Source organism: Bubalus bubalis, chromosome 2 (assembly GCF_019923935.1).
Source record: "Bubalus bubalis isolate 160015118507 breed Murrah chromosome 2, NDDB_SH_1, whole genome shotgun sequence".
In the NCBI taxonomy this organism is placed as follows: Eukaryota; Metazoa; Chordata; class Mammalia; order Artiodactyla; family Bovidae; genus Bubalus; species Bubalus bubalis.
The window spans coordinates 77,655,558-77,675,778 of record NC_059158.1 but is presented as its reverse complement, the minus strand read 5'-3'; the positions used below and the strand labels follow the sequence as shown (position 1 = coordinate 77,675,778).

The 20,221-nt window shown below is 44.1% G+C and overlaps 1 protein-coding gene and 1 long non-coding RNA gene across 3 annotated transcripts in view; one reads left to right on the top strand and one right to left on the bottom strand.

Moving 5' to 3' along the window:
* The window catches only part of GORASP2 (golgi reassembly stacking protein 2), a 32,021-nt gene extending 29,388 nt beyond the window's left edge, over nucleotides 1–2,633 (top strand). For both annotated transcript variants that reach the window (XM_044933948.1, XM_006069489.3), the window contains one exon: nucleotides 1,482–2,633. In XM_044933948.1, the coding sequence (XP_044789883.1) occupies nucleotides 1,482–1,828 (347 nt within the window). In that variant the 3' untranslated portion in view covers nucleotides 1,829–2,633. The remainder of the gene's footprint in view (nucleotides 1–1,481) is intronic.
* Nucleotides 2,634–8,720: 6,087 nt separating this feature from the next.
* LOC123331026 lies at nucleotides 8,721–9,645 on the bottom strand. Its single transcript, XR_006547452.1, has 2 exons — nucleotides 9,507–9,645; nucleotides 8,721–9,071 (listed from the first exon to the last, which is right to left on the bottom strand). It is a non-coding gene; the product is annotated as an uncharacterized LOC123331026 (long non-coding RNA).
* Between the last annotated feature and the right edge of the window lie 10,576 nt (nucleotides 9,646–20,221).

Here is a 20,221-nt window from a genome sequence, read left to right as displayed (position 1 = left end):
AAGGGCAGATTCTTTAACAAACTTCAGCTGCTTCAGATATAAATTAATCTTTTTTATTTAAAAGGGTTGAAAAAGAGGAGAAAATGTCTTGGTGATGCTCCTCTGCCTGGCTGCCTGTCCCTCCCTCCCTCTCCCTCCTGCCCCTGACAGCTCAGGCTCTGTAAAGGCCAGTTGTAGAAATAAAGAGCAGTGGTGTGGCCTCGCTGAGCTGAGTGGGATGGGAGGTGTGCAGTTCGCCCAGTGGCAGTGAATGAACTCCCTGTGATTCTCCCTGTATTTTGGGCAGCTGCCATCCAGGGACGGGTGGTACCTGTGTTTTGCGTGGCTCAGGCTGGCTGGGCTTGCTGCACTTGCTACTGGATAAATATTCTTCATTTTTTAAATTGAAGGATAATTGCTTTATAGAAATATTCATTATTGATGTTTTTATAATAAAAACTGCAAGGTTTTAGCTACAGATAGTTAAGTTCACAGATATTCAAAGTATTTACAGTCAGATTTTATGCACTGATGAAAATGAAGCGGCAGAGTGTCCCCACGAGTCTGCTTTTCTGGTTAATGATTACCCAGAGTAGTTTGAGCTTTGAGATGGCCACACATCAGGGTTGACTTTTCATTGCTGTTCTCAAGAATTGGGCCCATCAGTGATGTCGGTGAATGATCTTATTACACCATGGTATACATTGCCATGTTTCTGTTTAGATCATAACAGCCCCTGTTGTAACACTTATCATCTGTATTTATTCATTACTTGTCCTCATTAACCTGTTTTTTGCTTTTTGGCACAATGGGTTAAAAAACAAATGAAGTCAGTAAATTCAGGCTAATGTTTACTGTCTTAGCATTCCCTTTGTCTTTTTTCGGGGGTAGCCCTGTATTCTTAGACTTTTGACTTTGCCCTTTCCCCAGGTTGACAGACTGGGCCACAGGTTGCCCAAAACCTGTTTTACAACCTGCCTTCCTTTTGTTTCTTGAAGATGTAATACTCTCCCTTCATTCTGCATTTTAAAATTCTTAAAATAAATCTGCCAAGTATACTATAAATAGTTATCAATCAGAGGGCTTGAAAAAAGGCCGAGTACTTCAGGCTTCAGGCCTGGCCCCGGTGTCTCCTGTTCCTCTTGTCTGTCCAGAGTGCAGCTGAGAGTCAACCTACAGTTGGCTTGAAGAGCAGAGTTCTGCTCAGCACCCTGTGTGTTGCCTTGCAGGCAGATGGGTTCCTGTCCATCCTGGCCAGGAGAATCATTTCTTCCCTGAGCTGGGCTGAGTCACACGAGGGAACCTTTCCTCTGGCCAGCTGGTCCTGTGGTGAATATTTAACTCTGTCCGTGCCTCCAGCCAAGGATAATGAGAGGAGGTGATTTGTGTTGTCGCTCCTCAGCTTCCATTTCCTCAGTGAAAGGCAAATGCAGATGATTGTGTGGCTGTGGCTGTTGCCCTTCTGTGCGGGAGGATGTGTGATCTCTGCCTTTTCGTCCTAGGTTTGCCACCTCTTCCTTCCCTGCCTCCCCGAAATTTACCAGGCCTCGCACCTCTCCCCATGCCGTCCGAGTTCCTCCCGTCATTCCCTCTGGTTCCAGAGGTCTCTCCTGCAGCAGGCTCCGCAGACCTGCTGTCCTCCGTCCCACCCGCCGGCAGCCCACCCTCCGACCCCGTCCCGACCACTGCACGGGCAGACACCGCCTCCGCACTCACTGTGGACGTGACAACCCCCCCTCCCAAGGCCCCGGCCACGGTGGAGGACAGAGTCAGCGACTCCGCCACAGCCAGCGAGAAGCCCGTCTCAGCGGTTACGGTTACAGATGCATCTGCCTCTGAGTCACCTTAGCTTTGGACCGGTCTTCAGAATTGGCGTGGTGTGCTTGTTTCACCACAGGAGCGTGTCTGGAAATGCAAACTCTCTTTAATTTCTTACTAGTTTGTACCGTTTCTGTAGGCATCCTGTAAATAATTCTAAGGGAAAACTCAGCAAGAGGATGCGGGCTTGTATTCTGCCAAGTGGGAGTGCGGCTCACGGGCCGGGGAGGGAAACGTCAGGAAGTGCTTGTATTTTAAAACAACCAAAAAGAATTGTAAGGGTGGCTTGCTGCCAGGTTTCCACTGCCATTCTTGGGGGTGTAGCTCTTTGGGAAAGGTGGTGACGGGGTGTTCTCTAGGCTCCCTGTCTTCCTGCTGCTCCTTCTGTAAGGAAATGTAATGTTTTATGCCTAATACCCACTCGCAACATTTCTTGTATTTTGTAAATCATTTGCAAGAATGCAGACCACCTCACTAAGCCGTGAAACGAAAAGATATTTTACTTTTGGTCTCTGTGAGTCACATCTCTATTAAGGTTTACACGAAAATTCCAACAGAAGATGTTAATTAAAGTTAACACAATGTGCACTATTAATTGAACATCTTTTTATTCAGCCTATACACAGATCTTTGTTTTGAGCTCTCAAAAGTACTCAGACAACATTTTATAACTGCTACTGTTGCTTTATACATCCACTAAAAAATGGCATTTAAAAAGAAATAAAGGAGATGTTACACAGTTTTAAACCAGAAGGTGGCACTTTGTAGCTACTTACAATATTACAGCTGTACTGGGAAGCATAGATACAGCAATAAATTACAGTACTTTTGCTTTTCTCCTTGTGGTACATTTAAATTACAACTCCTGATTGCCATGGCGCAGTCATTAATCTCCAGTGCATCACAATGCATTCATGTAATTCCATGTCTGACCTTTGCTTTCTCCTAAATTTTCTACGAGATGGTAAGTTATGTGGCATTGATTTATTGAATGAAATTAAATGCATATTATGTCTCTGCTTCTTAAATAAGATGAAAGCGATTCGTCAGTTATTGACCTGGCACTGGCATGAATGTTGCCGAGGAGCAGCGAGTAGAACAGGCCTGCTAAAACCCACCTGGAAACTAGAGTTATCCGTGACCACCAGTTTTTAGGATAGATCCATCTCCAGGGCCAGGTTTATATTTCAAGTAAATGACAAAAGAAGGCTCCAGCTCAGGTAAAGTTGAGCAAGTTGTTATTTTTAAAAGATATTCCTGTTTTTTAAAAATGTTCAGGAGCTACCTTAATGGGAAGCAAGTAAGTAATTTTTGAGCTTTAAAGACAAATTTTTTAACAGTAGTTTTTCCAGAGCAGCGATTCTGAACTCTTGTGAAGTCATCTGAGGATGGCAGCAGCCCTGGACCATCTTCCCAGGACAGGGTCTATAAGCACAGAGAGCACACTGAGCTTTGGGGAGAGGGGGATTCTCAGCGTTCACCTGAAAGATGGGCGCAGACTTGGCCCAGACAGGCTCATCGGGCCTTCCTGAGATGGAAAACACTTATTTTAGATATTCTCTTCTTCCTTCAGCTGTGGGTTTTTTTACACGGCGTATTCTATTTCAGGGGCCAGAAACACAGATGTGAAAGAGAGTCGCTACCATGAGACCACTCACCATGACCTTTTAGAGGGGATGGTGTCAGCAGTCAGTCCTCTGGGCATTTAAGATGAGCCCTCAGTGAGGATGACAGTCGAATCATCTTTGAACCCCTGGGTCACTCAGGGTGTGAGTTCATGCCAGAGGCATGAGGCAGAAATGGGGAGAACGGAGAATGCTGGTTCGAATAGGCTCGGTTATCAGAACAACTCTCAAAATACAGTGGCTTAAGCAAAGTCTAACTTCTCTTCCATGGTTGGTTTTGTTGGTGTTTTTTTTGTTGTTGTTCTTTGTTGGGGTGCATGGTCTTTCTCTAGTTGCGGGGGGGTGAGCGGGGTGCTTCTCTCCAGTTGCAGCATGGAAGCGTCTCCTGTTGAGGCACAGAGGCTTAGCTGCCCTGTGGGATTTTAATTCCCCAACCAGGGGTCAAATCCATGTCCCCTGCATTGGAAGGCAGATTCTTAACCACTGGACCACCAGGACCATTGCTCTCACCCACGTTCAGAGTTGGAGATGGTCAGGCTGAGGCAGGACCGACCTTTGGTAACGTCAGAGACTGCAGCTCCAGTCCTGTAGTGCTGCTTAGCGTGGTTTTCATTTCCACGGTCATCACATGGGCCCAGATGGCAGCCAGAACCCCTGCCATCCCCTCCTCCTTCTAGCCAGAAGAAAAGGGCCAGCCCCCTTCTTTGGGGGACAGTTCAGAGAGGTTTCACGCAGCACCTTGGCTTGCATTCTTCAGGCTGTTGTGGAGTAACATGGCTGAGAGAGGCCGAAGCGTGAAGGCTGTGCCGCAGGAACCGAGGAGGAAGCAGTGACTAGTGAGGCCCATGCGCGTCCCCCACACAGGGCCACCGTTGGCTGGAGATTCGATGGAGACACTCTGCCAGGGTGCTGGGCAGGAGCAGGAAGATCTCTGAGAGAGGACGTGACTTGAAGAACCGTGCAGGCAAAGGAGGGGCAGAGCGTTGGAGGCTAGAAGAATGGTGAGGAGTGGAGCACACGGGGGCTGGGTCCTGAGTGCCGGCCTAGGGGGTTGGGGCTTTGTCTTAAAAACAGGAGTCGCTGGGGGATTTCCTTGAGGACAAGCTCATCTGCATTTGAGGAAGCCTCTCTAGTAGTGGAGGATGGAGGGGCGGCCAGCCCTGAAATGAGCGCACAGAGGAGACTCAGGAGGCAGCCGTCATCTGAAGGCCCTGTTGGTAGCTGGCAGTAAGGCTGTGATGATGACTGTATCTTTCTTGTGTTCCTGTTTATGCTTAGTCCCTTACTAAATTTGCTTGCTTTAGAACAGTCAGCTTTAGATCATTTCCTAAAAACTGAAAAAGACCTTCCCCATTTGTGAGGCTGAAGTAAAATGGCTCTGCCTGGGCCTGAGGGTAAAGGCCTCCTGTTTAATTATCTGACCACCCAGCAAGGGGGTCAAATTAGAACCACCTCTCAGAGTATGGATTCCTGGGCCCCTGAGTTCTGAAAAGCTTTCCAGGGGATGAGAATCACTACACACTTGACATTTGTCTCCTTCACTGTACCTGCCCCTGCCCAGCTCCAGTTAGCAGCAGGCCCTGAACCATATCCTAGGTGATCATTGAGACAGGCTGGTCTATAACCTGAAGTAATAATGCAATCAGTTCAGTTCAGTTCAGTCGCTCAGTTGTGTCCGACTCTGCGACCCCATGAACCACAGCACACCAGGCCTCCCTGTCCATCACCAACTCCTGGAGTCCACCCAAACCCATGTCCATCAAGTCGGTGATGCCATCCAACCATCTCATCCTCTGTTGTTCCCTTCTTCTGCCTTCAGTCTTTCCCAGCATCAGGGTTTTTTCAAATGAGTCAGCTCTTCGCATCAGGTGGCCAAAGTATTGGAGTTTCAGCTTCAGCATGAGTCCTTCCAATGAACACACAGGACCAATCTCCTTTAAGATGGACTGGTTGGATTTCCTCGCAGTCCAAGGGAAATAAGGCAATAGAAAATCCGTTGTCTACTGAGACATTTTCACCACCTAGCAAAGTGCACACGTTGGAGAAGGGGTCTTTTATCAATGATACCATTTGCAGTGGATCTTGGAAGAACAGTTTCTGGTCTTGCTAACCAGTGTGTTCCTTTATAAGCTCCTTGCATATGAGCCAATAACTACAAGAATGGGGAAATAACACCAAAGCCACAGGCCAGCGGAATGGTAGTTGAAACTGCTTCCCGGCTTGCAGTGCCCTGGGAGCTGGAGAGGGATGGAGAGATGTTCACAGGGATGGGGCCCGTTGACAGAGGCAGCTGCAGGGCTGGGGACAGAGTTCTTGTCCGTTAAAGAGCAGTTCAGGACTGACCAGTGTAGGAAAAGCTGCCTCGTCGGGGAGTTACACAAGTACAGTGCCCTCTGGCCAGCCGTCTTCGCCAGCGCAAACAACGAGAGCACACGCCGTCCACTGGTGGGTGTGCGCCCGGGGACTTCGTGTTATCAGAGTTAAGGTTGCACCATGTTTCCTGGCACTCCTGGATGGGAACAGGCCCCAGCGTGTGGGGTGAATACTGAAATGGGGAGCTGAGCCAGCCCTGTCCCAAGCCCTCTGCAGGATGGTCTACCCAGGGAACAAGAGGTAGCAAAATGACTTCTCGCAGACACCTTTGAGCCACCCTGTACATTCTTAAATGTGAATTAATTGCCAACATTTCCAAACCAGAAAATTTCACAGAAGTCCGGATGTCTGGTTTCCCTTGCCCATTATCTGGCAACACTACGTCCTCAGCCCCACAAGGAAGCAAGCCCCCTTGAGCCGACACCACCAGGTTGCCACCTGGCCTGCTGGTTTCTGCCACGTGCCTGGTCCACAGGCATCTGAAGTCGCAATGTATCAAGTATTGTCCTGGTGGCGATGAGTGGGAAGCCTGGGCTTCAAAAAGCTGGAGGGGCCAGAACATAGGGAATCCAGGATCAGAAAACAAGAATTTTCATGGACTTCATTATTTTCCATCCATGAATCATGGTGAAATGGTTGCTAAGGTTGACAGAATTTGAAGCAGGCACTTAAACTCTAAACCTTGGGGAGAAATAGGTCTCTGGACCGTGACCAAGATGATGACAGGGATTTGGGTTTCCCCAGCCTCTCCCGGAAGCCAAGTCTGGGACAAAAACCCATTAGTTGAATTTACCTTGACAACCAAATCTATTGAAATATGTCATCAGTTCTCTTTTTTTAGGGACCAAGGAGTATGTAAAGAGAGGCCCTGCCTGAATTTCCAAGTGGCTTCCTTGCCCTCCATGCCGTGGCCTCGAATCCTGGTGAGAGGGAAGCCGCTTAGAGTCCAGCTCTGGCCACTCTGGCCCGGTGTGAGACTGGAACAAGTAATGGGCACCTGAGGTTGGGTGTGTGGGGGAAGCATCTTCAAGGAATGCCTGCATTAGAGTGGCTCGGGTGAGGGGACTTCTCATTTCTTATGCAGTTTTATATCAGCATAATTTTTAAAAATGTATTTGAATTACTTTTCAGTCAACAAAAACAACAGGGTTATTTTTCATGTAAAGGACAAATGGAACTTAAAAGAGCCAGGACTGCCTAGCCTGGGGGAGGGGAAGGTGCTGGCCTTCTCCAGTGGCATTTAAAAGCTCCCTGCTAAGAAATCCCTAACACTGGCCCTAGATGAGAATTATTAGTAATGTTTGCTTTAGTAGACCTGTTCTTTGATGATCTGCAACATTATTTTGTGTTTGTAAATCAGTTTGGCCAGAAATGTCCCTGTGTGGTTCAGACAGCTCTACTGAGCACAGAGACACGATGGCAAGAGTTCACATCGTCTCTAGGGCTCCCTTCCGGCATTTAGATCTCCGGAAATCACGTTAGCTGTCAGGTACACGAACTATTCGCAGTTCTAACATTGTTTAATTTGAGATCAGCAACTGAACAACCTGTGTGCTTTGGGGTGGTGGAGAACATAAATGTGAGAGCAAATTCCACCTGTCTTTAGTTGAGGAGCTGAATAAAAATAAGAAACAGGTTCCTATTGCCTAAATTGAGGGGCTCGGAGCTCAGTCTGATTTTAATAAACAAAGCCAAACTTGGTCTCTGCAAAGTTTTTGTTTTTCTTTTCCTGGAATGACCAGAAATAAAAAGGGCATGTAACCTCAGAGATAGTGAAATATATTTTTCCAAATTCAGATCTCTAGTAGGCAAATGGTGTCACTTGAGGTGAAAACCCTACCAGCTGGGGGTCTTCTGGAGAGGACAGATGAGGGGTGACAGTAGACATGGAGGAGGCAGAAGAGAGAGAGAAGGGGGGCCCTGGGCAGGCACAGGTTCTGGGCTTGATCCCATGGACTGGTGTTGCCAAATGTACATGGAAGACATTTTTGTTTTCCAATTTTATTACCTATATATTTATTTTAACATGTGTTGAAAAAATAGATCTGCTTTGTAGGATGAGGCTAAAGTAGCTTCCTTTATCAACTTTATTGACAAAAAGGAATCAACTTAAAGAGAAGTACTGAGTTGACAGCAGGTGTCAAGCAGGGCAATTTTTTCTTCAATCCTCCCTGGCCTCCCAGTAGGTGGTACTGATATCTCCATTTACCAAATAAGTAACTTCCAGTTCACACAGTGGAAGCTTTAGGATAGGAGCTGACTCCTGTAGGTCTGTCTGCTCCCACGTCTCAGTTCTGTTACCACACACCGATTAGGAGCCGTAGAACCCAAAACTGACTTTCGTCCAGCAACTTCTGTTGTCTCCAAAGCCACGTGAAGCCGGAGCCCGGCCCGCAGCGCGCGCCGCGGCCACCAGGTGGCGCAGCGAACCTGGGAAAGCCGCGCCCCGTCGGAGGCCGCGGGGTCTCCGGGCCAACCTCGCAGGGCCCTTGGGCGGGGCTGGGACGTCGCAGGAGCGGCCGCGAGGGTGGGGACGTGTTTTTTTTTCCTTTGGAAAAGGGCTAGCTGGGACTTAGTCCCTTACTTCCCTTCCACCGCAGACAGGTAGCTAGGTAGGGATGCAGAAAAGCCTGGGTGCATTCACCAAAAGGAGTCCCTTTGCAACACAATTTTAAAGTAAATACATCAGCCTGAGGCTTGTTAAGATAGAAATGAAAAGCCCTACAGGTGACTGTGAACCCCTCATACTTCCAAAAACATCAGAAAGTCGAGATCCTGATTGGGGGGTGGGGGCGGGTCTTGCTTCCATCATTCCCAGACACATCCTCCCTTACCCTCGACCCCCAACCCCAGGCTCCCCGCCCTGAGGTTAGAGCCCGGCTCTCTGGTAGTGAGTGAGCCCCTTGTCCAACAAGCCTCCGCTCATCCGTCCCACAACTCTGTGAAGGCACAAGTTCCTGCCTCACAGGCCCCGGGCACACCTCGTGGAGCAGCCAGGTTGGGCCCAGGTGGTCTGAATTCAAAGGCCTCCCCTTCCCCACGCTGCTGACAACGAGCAATGAGATGCGTGTGTAAGGCACAAGGAGCACGCACAGGCGGGAGCTCCGCAGACCGAGGCCTGAGCCGGCTTCTGGGGAGGTGCTTCCGCGCCTTGGAGGAAGGAGAGAAGCTCCGGGCCAAGTGGAAGCCTACTGTCGTCAGAAGCAGCAGCACCCGCAGTGACGTGAAGGTAGGTGGCACTCAGGGTGTTCTGGAACCGCACGTCGCGCCGGGTGGCTGGAATGGGAAGGGCGATGTCTGGAGTGGCGGCAGGTGCGGGTGGGGCTGCAGAAAGGGCCTGGGGAACCCAGGAGTTCAGGCTACATTACTGGGGAGTCGATAAAAGCTGTTTTGTTTTTGCAAGGAAGTAAACAGTTTGCCTCTTAACAAGGATCAGAGGTTTAAAAATCTTACCTTTTAGCAAGCTTTTAAAAAATGAAATATGCGGAACATAGACTTAAAAATGAAAAATTGGGATGGAACTGCTGGTTGCTGCCCTCTGAGCAGGAGAGAAAGGTGTGGGTGGCATCTCTGAGGAAAGGGTCCCCAGCTCCCCCAGAGCTGCACCGCCTAGGGGAAAACTAAGACTTCGTCTTATCCACAAAGAGACTCAAGCCCAGAGAAGTGCTGTGCTGCCTGGGCCTCCTGCCTCCCAGTCCACCCCATTCCCACCTCCAGCGCCTGCTCTCCAGCGGCTGGGGCGTCCCCTCACTGTCTCCTGGTTTGTGGAGGTCTGGTGAAAGCCCAGCGGGGTGAGGCATCTTCATCTTCTGTAGTCCCTCTCCAGGCAAGGCAACCCTTTACACCTGGGCGCAGAAAAGCAGTTCCCCACCAGTGCTTTTCAGCCCTGCATGCCTAGAAAACAAAATACCAACATGCCTATGGCCCAGGGCCTGGGCGGGGCTGCTCAGAGATCATCTCCCTCAGTTCCTCATGTTACAGATAAAGCCTGAAATCCGGAGAGGTTAATGACTCTCCCTCAGGCTCACAGTTGTAGAGATGGTAGAAAGCTGGGCCTGGTACCCAGGTGGAAATAATCTTGTGTTGTCTCAGCCTGTAGTGGCTAAAGGCAAGGCTTCAGTTCCGCGCCAGGGACTGAGGTTTAGTCGTGGCAGTGAGAGCCGACTCCTAACCGCTTGACCACTGGTCAGTGATAAGGTCCTAGCCCCTTGGCTTTGCAGAAAATAATTCCTACAAAGAGAGTATTTATTAAAAGGAAAAAGAGTACAGTATGTGTGGATAGATGCACAGGTGGACTCAGAGCTGCTCCCTTCTGGTGGTTTGATTCACTTTTGTGGGGCATTTCTTCTGGGTTTCCTTTGGCCAGTCATCCTGATTTGCCTGGTTCTGAGCCGGTACTTGGTGTATCTCAGGATCCTCCCATGGGTGCCTGGGTGTGCATCTCAAGGCCTACGGGTAGACTTCGCACCATTCCCCTTCTGACCTCCAAGGAGCTTTCTAGTTGGGAAGGTTTCCTGGACTTCAAGAATGAAAAATATGTGGTTTCTTATCTGGGCAAGGCCCAACATCCTCTCTTGATTGTCATGCTACTGATATTTTGGACTTTGTCCACAGATGAACTCCAGTTGCTTATTCTGGAGTCGGGGCAGGGGGCATCTACCTCCTGCCTCAAAAATAGGAATCTTTCATTTGTTCTTCCAGCGGGGCCACAATCTGTGCAGTGAGGGGATGGAGTGGGTGGGGCAGCTCCCAGCCTTTTGAGGCAGCAGTGGAACTGGGGTAGAGGGGGCAAATCAAGGTCCCTGCTCACACAGAGGGGATGCTCTTAGCTCACACCAGAGCTCACAGTACCCTCATTTTTATCCAAATTTAAAATGCCGGTGATTCTGTCAACAATGAGACAGTGTAGTCATCAGGACTTTTAGTTGAGATAAGAACCCAGTTAGAAGCAGCCTAGTCAATCGGTGGCCATTTAACCCTGGGCTCCTGGAGGAGCTTCTGGGACTAAAGGGGAGCCACATGCCTGGGCAGCTGCTCTCTCTGGGTCCTGGCGTCTTTCCACCCCTGCAGACTGGAGGGTGAATGCATGTGGAGGGGATGATTCCTGCGAGAAAGTGCTGCAGCAGTGTGACATTTGAGGCGGGGAGGCCGCCTCTGAGGTTGTACCATCTGTTGTCGCACACTGGTGGCAGGGTTTAATCGCCCTATCTGGTTTAATCGCCTCTGCAACACCTAACACATCACTGGCTCACAGCAGGCACCTGACCTCTGCTGAATGAGCCACCATCAAGATGTGTCCTCATGTAGCTCGGAGTCTGGCTGCGGGTCCCAGCTGAGAGCAAGTCCATGCAGTGAACGTTAGAGCAGGACGAGCAGCAGAGGGCGCCCACCCCAGGCCGGTACCCTCAACAGGGATGTGAGGTGAGGACATGCCTTCCTGGAGGAAATACAGAATGGGGGTTAGAGTGAAGACCACAGTCCTCCCTGCTTCTGGGGGGAGAGCTGCCAGTGGGGATGAGCGGAGGGTCTGGTGGAGGTGTGCTATTCTACTGGCCGAGGGCGACAGAAGGGCGAGGCTGCTCTCCACTGCCCTGACACCCAGGTCACAGGTTCTGTGGTCTCTCATTTCCTGTCTAATGGGGGGCGGGGTGCAGAGTTCAAAACAGTGGGTTGGTTTCGATTTATGATTGGGGCTTCCCAGGTGGCTCAGTGGTAAAGAGTCCGCCTGCCAATGCAGGAGCTGCAGTAGACGCAGGTTTGATTCCTGGGTCAGGAAGATCCCCTGGAGAAGGAAATGGCAACCCACTCCAGTACTCTTGCCTAAAAAATAGGGGACTTAGCTCTTTGCCCAAGAGGAAGCAGTAAGTTACGGGAAGAAATTAAATCTAAAGAAAGTATGATGGGATTCTCACTTTCAAAAGGTGATATTCAGAGGTTTATTCTTTTGCTTATAACAGGTTGGGAGAATTCATAAAACATCTTAACACTGAGAAAAATAAAAACCTTGAAGTATCTGAACATGTGAGAAACTAGTAGCTCTTTGTTAGCTTAGGAGAATGGAGTGGTGTCTGGAAAGAAATGCATTAGATGAATATTGGCAAAAGTATCAATAACATAATCATGGAGGGATTTAAGTTCATACTTGTAATAAAAATGACTCAAATTATTTTAGTACCTTTTTGGAGAATTACCAGGAAAGATTTTTGTCTTAAGTGATTTCCAATTTTTCACAACTAAGATTTGTTTAGAAGTTTCTCTTTTGAAGAGTCAGAGAGAATGGATATCATTATATCTATGAGCTGCTTCAGATTAGAATTCCCCAAATACCCAGAGTATTGCCAGCTATTATTGTCAGTATTCTCAGCTTTCAGCTCAAAGTATGCTTTGGTACATTTGATAATTTGGGGGGTATGACTCTGTCACATTATTTCCTCGCCAAAGTGAAGAGTTTTTAAAGTGTTATTTTAGCTATTTTATACTAGAGTAGCATAGACTTGGACTTTTTTACATACCTCTTTTTATTTTTTTCAGGAGCATTTATCACATTATCTTACCACAATGGAGTTGCACTTTTGTGTGTGTGATCTAGTGTGTTTCCTCTGTTGGATTCTGTGCTCCAGAAGGACACTTTGCTTTCTTCCATATTGTTAGACTCCAGAGTGTCTGACATACACTGTATGCTCTGTAAATTCTTATTGGATGAATTGAAAAGGTCTTTGAGGAATTTCTAGACTAGGCTAGATAAGAACCCATTTTGCAGCATCCTTGTGTTATTTTCTAAATACTCAAAAAGCATTTGTAAAGGATGGGATTCTCATGTAGTGGTTTATATCATTTAAGAGAGATCTTTTCATGGTATAAAAATTTTATTGTCTAAAGCTTTTGAAATCATACAGAGTCTGTTCTCTTATCACTGTGGAATTATGTTCTTAATCAATATAAAAAGATATTTGAAAATAACCCACATATTTTCAAGTGTAATGTGACTTTTAGCAAGAGAGATCTTTGGCTTAGCCATTGAAAGCCTCACCAATGTTAAGACTGAAAAAACAAAGGGTAATTGCAGAGAAGAAAGCATTTAAATGAGAAATTAATATCAAACATATTTTTTAAATGTTGTACTTTATTTTATGTTTACAGTGTCACCTTGCTTATAGTCTGTGGGAACTTGAATCTGTATCCTGCTGTTATGTAAAGATTGTATAAATCTTAATTGTGTTAAATTGGTTCATTGTGCCTTTTAGGTCCTCTGCTGTATCCACTGTATCCTCCTACTTTTCTGTCTATCATTCTATTAATTTTTGAGAGTTGGATAATGAAACTCCAACTAAACTTTATCTATTAAAAAAAATAATTGTAGTGGAACTATATGTAACTTTGTTCTGTATTTTCCAAGTCTCCTGTAAATGTGTTACCATACTTCCATAATTTAACAAATAAAAGAGAAAAATAACTTATTTAAAATAAGTTAAATGATACAAGCTGCAAATCCTTGTTTGACTTACTTGAATTCACTCATGACTGAAACCAACTAGATATGTTAACTTGTCTGATTTTTCCAAGCAACATTTTTGCCTTAAAGAAAAGAATATATGACACTTTGACTTTTTATGAAGATGAAAATTAGGGCAAGGTAATATTTCTTAAGATTCAGTTGATATATTAGTTACCAATGTACAATACAATGATTCCATATTTGTACATATTGCAGAGTGACCACCAGTGTCTAGCTAACATCTGACACCATAGTTAGAAATTTTTTTCTTCTGATGAGAACTTTCAAGAGGTACTCTCAGCAGCTTTCAAATATGCAATAGTGTCAGCTGTAATCATCATGCTGTGTGTCACCTCCCCTTATTTTTTTTTAAACTGAAACTTATACCTTTTGACCCTCTTCACACCTTCATTCACTCCTTACCCAGACACCTTTGGCAACCACCAATTCTCTGTATCTATGAGCATGTTTTTTTCTTCATTGGTTTAGATTTCTGCGCATAAATGAAGTCATACAGTATTTGTCTTTCTCTGTCTGCCTTATTAATAGTGCTGCTGCTGCTAAGTTGCTTCAGTCGTGTCCGACTCTGTGTGACCGCATAGATGGTAGCCCACCAGGCTCCTCCATCCCTGGGATTCTCCAGGCAAGAACACTGGAGTGGGTTGCCATTTCCTTCTCCGATTAATAGTTCATTAACCATAATTCCCTAAGGTCCATCTATTTGTTGCAGTTGGCAAGATATTATTCTGTTTATGGCTGCATAATATACAGTTATAGATATATTTATCACATTTTCTTTATCCTTTCATTCAGTTGGATTGCTTCTGTGTCTTACGTATTGTAAATAATGCTGCAGTAAACATGTTGGTGTAAATACCTTTTCCAGTTAGTGTTTTCATGTCCTTTGGATAAATATCTAGAAGCACAATTGCTGGATCATAACAGTAGAATAATTTTTTAACTTTTGGAGGAACCTCCATGCTGTTTTCCATAGTGGCTGCACCAATTTGCAATCCCGCGAACGGGCATGAAGGTTTCCTCTTCTCTACATCTCACCGACACACTTACTGTCTTTTTGTAATTGCCACTCTAGAGGTATGAGGTGATATTGCAGTTCTGATTTCCTTTTCCCAATGATTAGTGATGTTGAGCACCTTTTCATGTACTTGTTGGCCACCTGAATGTTTTCCTTGGGGGGAAAAAAGTCTATTCAGATCATTTGTACATTTTTTTTTAAACTGGATTTTTTTTGGCTGTTGAGTTTTGAGTTCTTTGTATATTTTGGATACTAACCCCTTATGAGGTATATGACATCTGCAGATATTTTCCCCACTTGGTAGGTTGTCTTTTCGCTTTGTTCATGGTTTCCTTTGCTGTGCAGGAGCTTTTTCATTACATGTAGTCCCGCTTGTTCACTTTTGTTGTCAAGTACAAAAAGGTCCTCACCAAGACCTATGCTGAGAAGCTTATCACCTGTTTACTTCTGAGAGTTTTATGATTTCAAGCATGTTCAAGGCTGTCATCTGTTTTGAATTACTTTTTGTGTAAGATCTAAGTTAGTGGTCCGGTTTCATTCTTGTGTATGTGGCTGTCTAGTTTTCCCTACATCATATATTGAAGAGATGACTCTTTCCCCATTGTATATTCCTGGCTCCTTTGTCATAAATGAAGTGATCATATATGCATGGGGTTATTTATGGGTGCCATATTCTGTTATGGTGTGTGTTTTATGCTAATGCCATACTGTTGTGATTACTAGAGCTTTGAAATATAGCTTAGAATCACAGAGTATGAAGACTTAAGCTTTGTTCTTTCTCAAGATGGCTTTGGTTCTTTGGGGCTTTTCTGTTTCCATATGAATTTTAGGATTTTTTTCCTCTATTTTTATGAAAAATACCATTGAAATTTTGATAGGGATTCATTGAATCTTTAGATTGCTTTGAATAGTATGGACATTTCAATTCTATTCTTTCAGTCCATGAATGTGGAATATCTTTCCATTTATTTGTGCCTTCTTCAGTTTCTTTCATCAATGTCTTAAGTAGATTTCTGTACATGTTTTTAATTTCTTTGGTTAAATTTATTCCTAGATGTTTTATTCTTTCTGATGCGACTGTAAATGGTTTTGTTTCCTTAATTTCTCTTTCTGATAGTTTGTTATTATTGAATAGAAACACAGTAGATTTTTGCGTATTGTTTTCGTATCCTGCAAGTTTACTGAATTTGTAATTAGTTTTAACAGTTTTGTTTTTGTGAAGTCTTTGGGGTTTCTATATATCCTGTCATCTGCAAATAGTGGGAGTTTTCTTCCTTTTCAATTTAGCTGCCTTTTATTTTTCTTGGCTAAATGCTCAGCCTAGGCCTTCCAAAATTACACTAAGTGGTGAGAGTAGGCATCCTTGTCTTATGCCTGATTTTAGAGGAAAAGCTTTCAGGTTTTCACTGTTGAGCATGACGTTAGCCATGGACTTCTCATATATGGCCTTTATTATGTTGAAATATATTCCCTGAAAGCCACTTTGTTGAGATTTTTTAATCATAAGTGGAAATTGTATTTTATCAAATGTTTTTTATGTGTATTGAGATGATAAAATCATAAGGTTTTTTATATTTTATTAGAGTCTAGTTGATTTACTGGAGAAGGCAATGGCAACCCACTCCAGTACTCTTGCCTGGAAAATCCCATGGACGGAGGAGCCTGGTAGGCTGCAGTCCATGGGGTCACTAAGAGTTGGGCACAACTGAGCGACTTCAGTTTCACGTTTCACTTTCATGCATTGGAGAAGGAAATGGCAACCCACTCCAGTGTTCTTGCCTGGAGAATCCCAGGGACGGGCGAGCCTGGTGGGCTGCCATCTATGGGGTCGCACAGAGTCGGCCACAACTGAAGCGACTTAGCAGTTGATTTACAAGATTGTGTTAGCTTCAGGTGTACAGCATAGTGATTCAGTTATTCATATCCATATATCCTTCTTTTTCAAATTCTTTTCCCATATAGCTTATCATACTGTATTGAGTAGAGTTCCTATGGTATACAGTAGGTCATTGTTGACTATCTATTTTATATATAGCAGTGTGTATGTTAATTGAAACTCCTGATTTTTCCTGCCACACCTTTCCCCGTTGATAACCATAAGTTTGTTTGTGAACTGAGTCTTGTTTCTGCTTAGTAAATAAGTTCATTCATATCTTTTTGAGCCTTCACATATAAGTGATATCATATCTATCACTTGATATGTATCATATCATTTGTTTTTCTCTAATTTACTTCACTTAGTGTGAATCTCTAGGTCCAGCCAGGTTGTTCCACATGTTATGGCCAAGTAATATTCCATTTTATGTGTGTACCACATCTTCTTTATCCATTCATCAGTATTCTTGCCTGAAAAATGCCATGGACAGAGGAGCTTGGCAGGCTATAGTCCAAAGGGTCACAGTCAGACATGACTGAGCACACAACACCCACACACAACATCTTTATCCATTCATCTGTCAATGGACAGATTTAGGTTACTTCCATGTCCTGGCTATTGTAAATAGTGCTACAGTGAACACTGGAGTGCAGATGTCTTTAGAATTGTGGTTTTTGTAGAGTATATGCCCAGCATTGGAATTTCTGGGTCATATAGTAGTTCTATTCTTGATTTTTAAAGGAACCATTGTACTGTTCTCCACAGTGGCTCTACCAGTTTTCATTCCCACCAACAGTGCAAGATGTTTCTCTTTTCTCCACACCCTGTCCAACATTTATTGTTTGTAGATTTTTTTTTTTGATGATGGCCATTCTGACTGTTGTGAGGTGATACCTCATTGTAGTTTTGATTTGCATGTCTCTAATAATAAGCAGTATTGAGCATCTATTTATGTGTTTACTGGCCATCGGTATGTTGTCTTTGGAGAAATGTCTGTATAGGTCTTCTGTCCATTTTTAGTTTGGATTTAATGCTTTTTTTGGATACTGAGCTACAAGAACTGTTTATTCCCTTGTCAGTTGCTTTATTTGCAAATACTTCCTCCTGTTCTGAGGGTTGTCTTTGATCTTGCTTATGGTTTCCTTTGCTGTGCAAAAGCTTTTAACTTTAATTAGGTTCTATTTGTTCATGTTTGTTTTTATTTCCATTGCTGTAGGGGGTGGATCCAAAAAGATATTGCTGCAGTTTATGTCAAAGAATCTTCAGCCAATGTTTTATTCCAAGAGTTATGTACTGCCTAAGCATTACATTTAGGTCTTTAATCCATTTGGAGTTTACTTTTCTGTATAGTGTTTGGTAGTATTCTAATTTCATTCTTTTACATGTATGTGTCCAGTTTTCTGAGCACCATTTATTGAAAAGACTGTCTTTTCCCCATTGTATATTCTTGCCTCCTTTGTTGAAGATGAACTGATCATAGGTGTGTAGGTTTATCTCTGGGATTACTATGTTGTCACATTGATCCATATGTCTATTTTTGTGCCAGTACCATACTGTTTGATTATTGTAGCTTTGTAATAGAGTTTAAAGCCAGAGAGCCTGATTCCTCCAGCTCCATTATTCTTTCTCAGGATTGCTTTTGCAGTTTGGGGTCTTTTGAATTTCTGTTCCATTCCATTCCAAAATTTTAAAATATTCTAGTTCTTTGAAAAATGCCATTGTTAATTCAATAGAAATTGCATTGAATATGTAGGTTATCTTGAGTAGTATGGAGAAGGCAATGGCAACCCACTCCAGTACTTGCCTGGAAAATCCCATGGATGGAGGAGCCTGGTAGGCTGCAGTCCATGGGGTCACTAGGAGTCGGACACGACTGAGTGACTTTACTTTCACTTTTCACTTTCATGCATTGAAGGAGGAAATGGCTACCCACTCCAGTGTTCTTGCCTGGAGAATCCCAGGGATGGGGGAGCCTGGTGGGCTGCCATCTCTGGGGTCTCACAGAGTTGGACACGTCTGAAGCGACTTAGCAGCAGCTTGAGTAGTATAGTCATTTTGACAAAATTGATTTTTCTAATTCAAGAATATGATGTGTCTTTCCACCTATTTCTTCATCTTCAAATTTTTTAATCAGAATCTTATAGTTTTCAGAGTACGAGTCTTTTGCCTTCTTCAGTTCAGTTCAGTTGCTCAGTCATGTCTGACTCTTTGTGACCCCATGGACTACAGCACACCAGGCCACCCTGTCCATCACCAACTCCCAGAGTTTACTCAAACTCATGTCCATTGAGTCAGTGATGCCATCCAACCATCTCATCTTCTGTCGTCACCTTCTCCTCCCGCCTTCAACCTTTCCCAGCATCAGGGCCTTTTTGAATGAGTCAGCTCTTCGCAGCAGGTGGCGAAAGTATTGGAGTTTAAGCTTCAACATCAGTCCTTCCAAAGAACTCAGGACTGACATCCTTTAGGTTAGACTGGTTGGATCTCCTTGCAGTCCAAGGGACTCTCAAGAGTCTTCTCCAGCACCACAGTTCAAAAGCATCAATTCTTCAGTGCTCAGCTTTCTTTATAGTCCAACTCTCACATCCATACATGACCACTGGAAAACCATAGCCTTGACTAGACGGACCTTGGTTGGCAAAGCAATGTCTCTGCTTTTTAATATGCTGTCTCCGTTGGTCATAACTTTTCTTCCAAGGAGCAAGTGTCTTTTAATTTCATGCTGCAGTCAGCATATGCAGTGATTTTTGGAGCCCAAAAAAATAAAGTCAGCCACTGTTTCCCCATCTATTTGCCATGAAGTGATGGGACCAGATGCCATGATCTTCATTTTCTAAATATTGAGCCTTAAGCCAACTTTTTCACTGTCCTCTTTCACTTTTCATCAAGAGGCTCTTTAGTTCTTCACTTTCTGCTATAAAAGTGGTGTCATCTGCATATCTGAGGTTATTGATATTTCTCCCGGCAATCTTGATTCTTGATTTGCAGTCTTGATTTGCCTTCTTAGGTAGGTTTATTTCTAGGCATTTAATTCTTTTTGATGAAATGGTAAGTGAGTTATTTCCTTAATTTCTCCCTTTGATATTTTGTTATTAGCATATAGAAGTGCAGCAGATTTCTGTATGTTCATTTTCTCACCTGTAACCTTACCAAATTTATTGAAGAGCTCCAGTGGTTTTCTGATAGCATCTTTAGGGTTTTCTATGTATAGTATCATGTCATCTAAGAACAGTGAGAGGTTTACTTCTCTTCCAATTTGAATTTCTTTATTTCTTTTCCTTTGATTGCAATAGTTAGACTTCCAAGACTATGTTGAAAAGTGATAAGAATAGACGTTCTCATCTTGTTCCTGATCTTAGAGGAAATGCTTTCAGTATGGTGTTAGCTCTAGGTTTTTCATATATAGCCTTTATTATGTTGAGTAAGTATATTATATATAAACTGTCCCCTTCTAGAGAGTTTTTATCATAAATAGATGTGAAGTCTTGTAAAAAAAAAAATCTTTGTGTCTACTGAGATGATCATGTGTGTGTTTGTTTTTTTTAACTGGGGTACTGTTGCCTTACAATGTTGTATTGGTTTCTGTTGTACAAGGAAGTGAATCAGCCGTATGTGTACATATATCACCTCCCTCTTGGACCTTCCTCCAGCCCCTTCCATCTCACTGATTTAGGTCACCACAGAGCACTGAACTTAACTTCCTGTGCTGTATCAGATTCCTACTAGTGATTTATTTTACACATGGTAGTATATGTCAATCCCAATCTTTCAGTTAATCCCAACCCCCTTTCCACCCTCATCCTCATGTCCACATTTCCAGTAACCACTTCTGTGTCTCTGTTCTTGCCTTGGAAATAGGTTTATCTGTGCTACTTTCCTAGAGTCTACATACATATGTTAATATTCAATATTTGTTTTTCTCTTTCTGACATAGTTCACGCTGTCTGCCAGATTCTACAGTGAACCAGTTTTGTTCCTTCTTATGGCTGAGTAATGTTCCATTGTATATATGTACTGTA